Here is an 11,134-nt window from a genome sequence, read left to right on the forward strand (position 1 = left end):
GCTACCACAAAAGTTTTTCACAGAGATACGCAACATGTTTTCTTCTTTTCTTTGGAAAGGCAGTTCAGCTAGAATAGCATACGCCACCCTAACAAGAGAAAGAAGGTTTGGGGGTTTCAGGCTTCCAAATATACATACATATTACAAAACGGAGCAAATAAGTAGATGCATATCCTTACTTTCTCCTACCTCCCCAAATTTATGCACAGAATTAGTAAGCCACCTATTATAGGCTAAAGAAAAACTGATACTCCGGGGCATCAGATCATTTACGAGAGACCTGACACATTCAGACCTATTAAGCGGATCTTAACAAAACCGAAATTATACGATTCCCTTCTCCTAGTACACCTTTAGACTTGTTACAGTCTTAAATCCACCCCAATATCTCGGCACCTGTGGAAATGTGGTCCCGACTCTCCAACATTTCTTTGGGAGAGATAATGCAGACAGACGGTAATCTGAATTGGGACAAAATACTTGATTCACCCAATGCTCAATCAGCCTCATTATTTTATTTGCTTGACTTCCGTAGAGACATAAAACGATTACATTTGCCATATAACCAATCCAGATCCAAGACATGGTTGGAAACTATCCTAGAGAAAAATCAACATCTTTAGAGGACGTTATCTACGATATATAAAACAATACTTTCTTTTGTACCACCCAGGCTGCTTTTCTTGAATACTTGGGAAAGAGAACTAGACATCATACTCTCTGACCCAGAAAAGGCCTTTATATTAGCCCACTCACATGGATTCAATCAATGTATTAAAATACAGGAAAATTCATATAAACTGCTGACTAGGTGGTACAGAACTCCTCAGTTTCTCCATAAACATAACTGAAGATGTGGGCTAGGTGTAGGCTCCCTCTCACATATCTGGTGGTCCTGCCCACTTATTCAACCACTTTGGAAGGAAATTGGCAAACTAATCAACCGAATTTGTTGTACGAAACTAACTCTGGACCCCAAGTTGATCCTACTTTAATGCCCACAGAAAACTTACATTCCAACAAAACATAATCTGCCAACCATGCTTATTACAGCTGCACGCTTACTAATACCATACTTTTGGAAAACTGATACCCCACCCTCAGTCCCCGCCTGGATAGAAAGAGTAGATCAGATCTACCGCTTCGAAGAGTTGGCCCACTGGGAGACCCATACTCGCCCAGCATTCCTAAAAATGTGGGGCCCTTGGAAACTGTTTAGGAGCTATACCTCATAACGGAAATGATATGTGTATATGGTTTATCTAGTCATATAGGGAATATGTGAATTCTTTTATGTTGATCAAGGTATGATTTCTGGTTAAACCATTTCCCACATTCTGAACATGAATATGGCTTCTCTCCTGTGTGAATTCTCACATGTGCAACCAGATATCATCTATCTGTAAAACATTTACCACACTCTGAACATGAATATGGCTTCTCTATGGCTTCTCTCCTGTGTGAATTATCTTATGTAGATCAAGGCTTGATTTCCTGTTAAAGCATTTCCCACATTCTGAACATGAATGTGGCTTCTCTCCAATGTGAATTCTTTGATGTATAAGCAGATATGATCTATCTGTAAAACATTTACCACACTCTGAACATGAATATGGCTTCTCTCCTGTGTGAATTCTTTTATGTAGATCAAGGCTTTTTTTTCGGTTAAAGCATTTCCCACATTCTGAACATGAATGTGACTTCTCTCCTGTGTGAATTATCTTATGTTGATCAAGATTGTATTTCTTGGCAAAGCATTTCCCACATTCTGAACATGAAAATGGTTTCTCTCCTGTGTGACTTCTCTGATGTGTAGTAAGATGTTTTTTTTCTTTGAAATATTTCCCACATTCTGAACATGAAAATGGCTTCTCTTCTGTGTGAATTCTCTCATGTGCAACCAGATGTAATCTATCTATAAAACATTTTCCACATTCAGAACATGAATATGGCTTCTCACCTGTGTGGATTCTTTTATGTATATTTTTTTTTTTTTTATAATATAAATTTATTTTCCACATATAAAAATACAAGTGAACATGATCAAGATAATCAATAATAGAGCAAAAATATGCTCACACAATTAGTACACAGTTCTCATTTCATATACAAAACATCTATAACCCCAACCTATCCCACCCCCCCCCCTCCCCCCCACCCCTGGTTGTCTTGGTGGTTTCTACTAGAGAATTCGATTTCGTGATCCCATATCGGGGATTTGGGTTTTCCAATTTTTAGTCTCTTCCTGCCTTTCATACAGTTAGTTTTCCTATTTCATTTTATTGCAGGCATATTCATATCTCTGCACCCTCTCACTTAACTTCTTCCACTCTACAATATTTGGTGGTCTATCCGCCCCCCACTCTCTGGCTACAACGACCCGCGCCAACATTAGACCCTTTTCCCATTTACTTTCGCTTTTTCTGTCCAACCCAACTTCCTTAATGTAGCCCAGCACCGCTGTCGAAATCTTCAATGGCACACTACACCCAGTTACCCCAGTGAGCTCCTGGAATACCTGGGCCCAATAAACCTGCATTCGAGAGCAGTACCAGATCACATGAATGAAGTCTGCATTGTACATTCTACACTTCCAACATCTAGAATCATTTGTTTTATACATCCTGCTCACCACCCAGGGAGTTATATAGGTTCGATGGAGAATGAAAAACTGTATCAACCGGAAATTACTCGATATAGTACATCTCTTTATACTTTTATAAATAAAACCCCAATCTAAAGTATCAAACTCCACTTCCTGTGCCCATTTACTCTCACTTTTAAATTTAATCACCCCACCTAACCCCCTCTTAATCTTTTTATATATCTGTGAAATTGATATTTTAGTCCCGTTACGATAATAACAGAATTCTATAAATTCTGAATATTTTGTGTTTAAATATTTTTTGTTTTTAGTTAACTCAAATGCATGTTTTAATCGATAATATCTAAATCGTGTAAGGGTGTCTACCTCTATACTAAGCCCAATTTCTTCTAGTGTCTTCATCTTTCCTTCCACCTCAATCTGTGAAATAAACTTTATACCGTTTCTTTCCCAAAATAAATAATCATCTAACCTCTGAAACTCAACTAAATATATATTTCCCCATATAGGGGTAATCCTTGATGAGTGAACTATACCCAGTAATTTCTTAACTTTAACCCATATTAAGTATATCATTTTACTAATTGGGCACCTCCTGCCCTTTATTTTTAACATCCCTGTTTCTAAGACGCTAACCATGTTATACTGTGTACCTTCTCTCTTGTCCAACAGAAAGCGACGCAAACTGTCGTCCTCCGTCATTAACCATTGCAGCTGGGATGCATAATAGTAGCCCCGAAAGCATGGAACGGACAAACCACCATCTTCTTCATCTAACCACAAATATTTTTGTTTCAACCTTACCCTTTTTCTCCCCCATATGAGATCATTTATCAATCCCTCCAATGCATTAAAAAAGCGATCGTCTATCCATACAGGGCATGAGGAGAGCACATATAGAATCTGTGGTAGCAAAACCATCTTAACAATAGCAATTCGATCAGCCTGACGAATCAATAACCTTTGCCAAGTGCTTATTTTATTTTTCACCTTTTTAATCAATGGGGTGATATTAAATTCTATATACTCCTGGATCCTGGAACTGATTTTTATTCCGAGATAATCAAATGTTTCTGTGGGTTTCAGAATTTTGATGTTTAAATCCTTCTGCATTATTTCATATCCGATTGGGAGCAGGACAGACTTTGTCCAGTTGACCCTAAAGCCAGAAATCTGTCCAAACTGTTCTACTATCCCCATCAGATATGGGACTATCAACGCATCTCCTTCCAAAAAAAACAAAATGTCGTCCGCATATAAGCATATTTTGTCTGATGCACCCCTTCCCCCAAACCCCCTAATTCTGTCGTCTGCTCTAATCTTACACGCCAACGGTTCAACAAATATGGCAAATAATAATGGGGAGAGTGGGCACCCCTGTCTAGTTCCCCTCTGTAGCATTATTGAATCAGATATATGACCATTAATTTTCACCCTCACTTTCGAATGACGATAAAGCACCTGTACCCACCTAATAAATTTTTCCCCTAAGTTCAATTCGTGCATTATCTTCCAGAGATAGGCCCACTCCACCCTGTCAAACGCTTTCTCCGCGTCCAGAGACAGGATGGAGTGGGCACCCTCCTCACTCATCTGGATATTCAGCAAAGTCCTACGAATATTTGTTTGGGCCTGACGTTTTGGCACAAACCCTGATTGATCTGGGTGTATTATTTTTTCTATAACTCTTTTCAAACGGTTTGCCAACAATTTAGCACATATTTTAAAGTCAGTGTTGAGAAGAGAGATGGGGCGATACGACTCCACCTTACTCTCATCCTTACCCTTCTTCCCTATCAGGGTTATTACAGCCTCCGATAGAGAGGCCGGGAGTTCACCCCTATCCATTGACTCGTTAAGAACCTGCAAGAGGACTGGTAGGATAACCTTTCCATATCTTCTATATATCTCAAAGGGGAGGCCATCCAACCCGGGACTGGTATTCCCCTGTATAGATTTCAAAGTTTCCCATAGTTCCTCCAATTTAATAGGACCATTCATCAATTCACTCTCCTCACCGGAGAGTCTAGGGAGCGCTACTCCCTCCAGGAACAGTTCTATATCTCCGGGCCCCCCCACTCCCTCCGAGGAGTAGAGGTCCTTGTAATAATTAACGAATTCCTTCTCCATTTCTCCCAAGTTGGACGTCATCCCCCCATCTCTCCTCTCAACACCCTTAATTCTACAGCCCCCCTTTTGGTTCTGTATAAGCGAGGACAACAGTCTCCCGGGTTTTCCCGACTCCCTGAAATATCGTGCCCCCTCGAAAAACACTTTTTGTTGTGCCTTATCCACCAGGTAATCTTTTAGTAAGGTTTTAGCCTCTTCTAACTGGCCCACAGTTTCGGGGAGGTTTTTTTTCCAGGAGTGTCTTCTCTATATCCTTTATATTCTCTTCCAACTCTTTCTCCTTTTTAGCAAACTCCCTTTTTAGCCCCTTGATTCTGCCAACAAGGATGCCCCGTAGGTATGCTTTAAATGCATCCCATACATACCCTATTTGTGTAGATCCTAAATTAATTTTCCAGTACTCAGAGATGTCTTCCATAATACTTTCATCCTTGTCTAGCAGATTCAACCAGTGCGGGTTTAACCGAAACTCTCGGCTTTTTAACCCTGCATTCATTTTCAAAGCCACGGTCATAGGCGAGTGATCGGAAATACTATTAGTCTCATACCTCATTCTTTCTATCTGCTCTACCAGTTCCGGGCTGGCTAATGCCATGTCTATTCTTGACATTATTTTACTCCCACGGCTGAAACATGAATACACTCGTTTATCTTCATAGAGATACCTCCACACATCTATTAATAACAATTCCTGGGATATTCGTTTGAGAAGAGTTGGTTGACTTGTATCATATTTATCATTTGAAAGCACAGAATATCTATCCAACCTCCTATTCATAACATTATTAAAATCTCCCATAATAAGTATGGGACATTTACTTCGAGAGTCGGCAAATTCCACCAAACGATGAATTACACATGCGGAAAATGGTGGTGGTATATACACAAAAGCCAAAATGCAGACTAACCCATTCCACTGGCAATGCAAAAAAACATATTTACCCCTATCATCTATCTTCTGGTCAAGTGGGAGGAAGTCTACTTTATGATGACATATACACTGACTCCACATGAGTAGGTAGAAAAACATGAATGATACTGGTACTTCGCCCATTTCTTCATATATAGGTTTGTCTTATCCTTTGTGTTATGTGTCTCCAGTAATCCCACAATTGCCGGGAGATGTCTAGTAACCAAGTCAAAAACCATAACCCTCTTAAACCTATCTCCCAGACCTCGTACATTCCATGTCAAAATCCTACTCATGTGTGCCTCCCACCTGCGGTCTCATACTTCCCCCCTCTAGGCCCACCAAGACAACCATCCCACACATCACCCTCCCAACCACCCCTCCCATGCCCCCCCCCTCCTCCCCCAACTGATTGGCGGGATCTAAGATCCCCCCCACCTCTTACACTAAACCCCTTCCCCCCCCCCTCACCTCCCCCCCCTCGTGTGTTTCACTTTAATTCATAATCCTATTCCCTTGGCATCCAACCATTCCACCACCTCCTCTGGGGAGCCAAAAAAGCTAACTTGTTCGCGATATATCACACGCAGCTTAGTAGGATATATCAATGAGTACTGTATCTGTGCAGCTGCTAACCTTTTTTTTACTTCTTTAAACTCACGCCTTTTTATCTGTGTTGCCCTGGAGTAATCTGGATATAGCTCTATATTTGTTCCATTATACTCTATAGTTTGCATCTTCCTTTTGGACCTCATTATTGCATCTCTATCCTTGGAGCATAGTATTCTGGCTAAGATTGCCCTAGGCGGGCTCCCTTTCGGAGGCTGTTTCCCCGGTATCCTATGTGCTCTATCCACTAGGAACCCTGGAGAGAGAATCTCTTTGTCGAAATTTTCCTGAAGCCACTGCTGAATGAATCCCGTCGCATCCTCTCCTTCCACACCCTCTGGGAATCCCACTAATCTAATGTTCGTCCTACGTGCCATATCCTCCATTGCAGTTATTCTGTCTACCAAGATTTTCTTTTCCCCATCTATACCTTCAACTCTTTTCTTTATTCCTTCCATATCCTTTTTCATTCCACCTGTGGAGATCTGCAGCTCTTTCACCTTTTCCCTAACTTTATTCATCTCTTCTTTAATAAGAGAGAGGTCCACCTGTACTGATGCTATCTTTAAGGTCAATTCCTCTAAACTATGATTGGACTGTTTTACTGCCCCCAATATTTCCACCAGCTTCCTGTCCACTGAGTTTATTCTTTCTTCCATCCCCTCTCCACTATCTGCCCCCCTATCCGCCCCCACGCCTTTGTCCGAGATCTGTGCATCACCACCTTCTCTCTGACTTTCCTTGTTTCCCCGAAGTGTAACTTTACTCTTTGGGGGGGATTTGAGGAATTTTTCTAAACCTGTCATTGTGTTATTTCCCTTTCCTCCTCCCGGCGAGGATGTACCCACGGATTTTCTATTATATGCTTTGGGTGGCATAATTACGGCACAGTACCCCCAAGCTATACCAAAATCAACAGGTGGCAGACACAAGAGATAGAGACAACCAAATAGAAATAAGAAAGACAATCACAAAGTACCATGTGTTCCCCAAATAAGAAAAGAAGACAAAAAATAAATAAATAATAGTCAGAGAACCGCCCAGTTAGGCCCTCTCTCCCTTTTCTTCCGATCCAGATGGTACTTCTCCGTTATCAGTCAGCGCGTCAACAAAACCAACAGAACCACCAAAAAAAAAAAAAAAAAAAAACAAACAAATAAACAAATAAATAAATAATAATAAAAAATTCCACTCTTAATCAACCTCCCTCCCAAATCTAATAATACTAAGCGGTCTCTCACTCCCGCGGTGAAAGGGAAGGCAAAAAAAAAAAAAAAACAATAATTTTCCTTTCCCCTTATTTTTTATATATTTTTTTTTTTTTTTTCTTTCTTTTCTTTCTTCTCTCCTTCCTTCCCTTTCTCTTTCCTTTTTCTTTTCTTTTTTTTTCTTTTCCTTTCCTTCTTAAATTTGTCGACCAAAATGCTGGTACAGAATCCTGAGATGCAGTCAAAATCCTCCCAGTACGGAGCCCAACTCAATCTTCATATATACGTATACCCACGGTTTTTACGTGGGATCAAGGGCAACTCCGCTTTTGTAACTGTGTAAGAGCCTCCCGGATTCACTTTGTGGGCACCCTGTACACCTGCGGTGCTGCGGTGCTACTTATCCACTTAACCCCTTCTTTTCCATCTCAAGTCCACAGCAGTGACCCCAACTTATGGCTCAGAGTATTCCACCAGGGTTAGCCTCCATCACTGCAACTCAGACCCCCTTGCTGGACCCCCCCACCCCAGCGATTTCAACACCTATATGGCTAATTCCCCCCAAACAGAGCCATAGGCAGTCATACACATCACTCGATACAAGCCTGTCGAGGGGCGCCTCCATCCATCTCACAGCCAGCTCCTCGCACCTCCGGCAGGGGGGGGGGGGGGGGGGAGGCAAGCAGCACCGGTCTTCTCTTCTTATAGGAAGCGGAGGAGATCACTGCGTATCGCCGCTCACGTCCCGTCCGATCATACAGACCACGGCTGTAACAGGCATCTCACTGCCAAGCACAAGTCCAGGGCGCCCACAGCGAACATCCGCTCCAGCTCCAGCTCGGGCGCTCAGACGCTCAGACTCGCAAAATGCCGCTACCCATAACACACGAGGTGAGGAGGGAGGAGGGGGGCGCGGCACGTCCTCACGTCATGCCTCTAGCGGAGTCTCCAAAAAAAGCCCGGCTCCAGGTTCATGTGGGCCCTTGTCTTTTATGTATATTAAGGATTGATTTTCGGTTAAAACATTTCCCACATTCTGCACATGAATGTTGCTTCTCTCCCGTGTGAATTCTCTGATGTGCAAGCAGATATGATCTATCCGTAAAACATTTCCCACATTCTGAACATGAAAATGGTTTCTCTCCTGTGTGAATTCTTTTATGTAGATTAAGGCTTGATTTTCGGTTAAAGCATTTTCCACATTCTGAACATGAATGTGGCTTCTCTCCTGTGTGAATTCTCTGATGTACAAGCAGAGATGATCTATCTGTAAAACATTTACCACACTCTGAACATAAATATGGCTTCTCTCCTGTGTGAATTCTCTGATGTGCAAGCAGAGATGATCTATCTGTAAAACATTTTCCACATTCTGAACATGAATACGGCTTCTCTCCTGTGTGAATTCTGAGATGTTTAGCAAGACTTTTTTTTTCTATGAAACATTTTCCACATTCAGAACATGAATATGGCTTCTCTCCTGTGTGAATTCTTTTATGTTGATCAAGGCTTGATTTCTGGCTAAAGCATTTCCCACATTCTGAACATGAATATGGCTTCTCTCCTGTGTGAATTCGGAGATGTTTAGTAAGACCTTTTTTATGTGTGAAACATTTGTCACATTTTGAACATGAATATGGCTTGTCTCTTGTGTGAATTATTTTATGTTGTTCCAAACGTGATTTATTGGAAACACATTTCCCACATTCTGAACATGAATATGGCTTCTCTCCTGTGTGAATTATCTTATGTTGAATAAGATTTGATTTCCTGACAAAGCATTTCCCACATTCCGAACATGAATACGGCGTCTCTCCTTTGTGACAACTTTTGTGTACAGAAAGCTCTGACTTACATCTGAACTGTTTTCCACATTCCTCACAATTAAACATTTTACCCTGTTTCTGCCTTATATTTGGAGTAATAATCTGTGATTGATCAGTAGAAGATTCCTCATGTTTAGGATGATTATATGATAGATTTGGACTTGGGTTGATAATCTGTGATTGGTCATTAGAAAGTTCCTCGATCTTGGGGGAATTATTTGATGGCTCTGCATTGTGAAGTCCTGGATGTACAGTACAGGTAATGACGTTTTCTTCTGAAGAGCGCTGCCTGGTGTCTTCATCTTCTTTATAATCTAGAGATAACATGATGATGTTTCCTTCAGGCTTCTCACAGGGATTTTCTGTTAAGATTAAGAATAGATTTTATGATTTATTGTTAAAACTTTTTGATAAATGTATCACATTCCAATGAGGCTGGATTCACATGTAACAGACATATCCATCTATGTTACGTGCACATGTATCTATGATGCTGTGAGTTGATGTCAGCTGAACCTGTGGTCGGGACACATGTGCACAATACAGATGGATAATATGTCCGTAATAAGCTGATGTGAATCTGGCCTTAGGCTGGAGAGACACATACAATATAAAATACATTTTTTGTGCCAGAAGTCAGAAGTGGATCCATCAGGAATGTGAGGAATACATCCTTCCCTTCTCTGCTATGTATTTGCTGTAGAAATTTAAGGCCGACTCTTGAACGTCTCCTGAGTTTCTGCAGTTTGCATATTGAGGATCTGCTTGCAGATTTAGCCTAAATCAATGGAGCGAATTTGCGCAAGGAAATTGTAACAGGAGGAAGGATGTCACTTTTTTTCTTGCTACAGTGTGCGGATAAATCATCTACTAGACGATCGATCAGCCTGGAGTATGACACAGAATGTGTTCCGAAGTCAGGGCGGAAAAAAAAGCTAATCAGAACATAAGCTAACATGTTTCAGCGACATCCCAGATTCTGGTCTGCACTCAGTACCCCCCCCCCCCCCCCCCCCTCTCAATCCTGGGACATTAACCCTTTAATGTTCTGGCAATTTTCATTTTTTTACTCCCAGCCTTCCCAAAGCCATAACTCTTATTTTCCCATTCACATGGCCGTATGCAAGCTTTGTTGTTGCGGGACAAGTTGTACATTTTAATGGAACCATGTACGGTTGCATACAATGTAGTGGGAAGCGGGGAAATAAATTCCAAATGGTGGGGTGGAATTATAAAAAATAAAATAAAAATTTCCAACAAAGTTTTATGGGTTTAAATTTTACAGCATTTTTCCGATAAGTTAAAACTGACCTGTTACTTCTATTCACCGGGTCACTACGATTATAATGATATCAAATGTGTATAGTTTTTCTTGTGTTTTAATACTCCCGGGATGGGGGGGGAGGAAACAATTAGGGGAAAAAACTTTTTTTCTTTGCATCAGCATATGATTATTTATGATTCATTTATAATACAATTATTATATGCACGGAGCTGTGCGAGGGCTCATGTCGGGGCATGTATGCATTGGAGTCTAGTACAATTACACTGTGCTCCTATGGTTCTGACTGGTACCTCGGATCTGAAGCAGAGTTTGGATCCAAGTTTTAAAGTCGTTTTTCACTTCAAATGCCGCAGTTACTCCATGAACTCTTGCGAGACTTTGCAAATAACTGACTTCGCCTTATCGGAGGCCGTACATTTTAATGCTGTAAAGAGACGGATCTCCATACAGCATTAAAGGGGTTGTCCAAGTTAGCTGGGGCAGGTGGCGCATGACCGAGGAAGATGACGGTCTGCGCCGTCTATTCTAATACACCGGGCCCCGCAGCTGTTAAACATTCAA

At 41.3% G+C, this 11,134-nt stretch overlaps 1 protein-coding gene across 1 annotated transcript; it reads right to left on the bottom strand.

Annotated features, from left to right (window-relative positions):
• Positions 1–495: 495 nt before the first annotated feature.
• On the bottom strand, positions 496–10,229 carry LOC122923536 (gastrula zinc finger protein XlCGF26.1-like). Its single transcript, XM_044274365.1, has 2 exons — positions 8,457–10,229; positions 496–1,978 (listed from the first exon to the last, which is right to left on the bottom strand). The coding sequence occupies exons 1-2, from the start codon at positions 9,613–9,615 to the stop codon at positions 1,443–1,445; spliced, it is 1,695 nt and encodes a 564-aa protein (XP_044130300.1). The 5' UTR covers positions 9,616–10,229; the 3' UTR covers positions 496–1,442.
• Positions 10,230–11,134: the final 905 nt, after the last annotated feature.

The sequence above is a fragment of the Bufo gargarizans genome, unplaced genomic scaffold (assembly GCF_014858855.1).
Source record: "Bufo gargarizans isolate SCDJY-AF-19 unplaced genomic scaffold, ASM1485885v1 original_scaffold_1696_pilon, whole genome shotgun sequence".
Classification (NCBI taxonomy): Eukaryota; Metazoa; Chordata; class Amphibia; order Anura; family Bufonidae; genus Bufo; species Bufo gargarizans.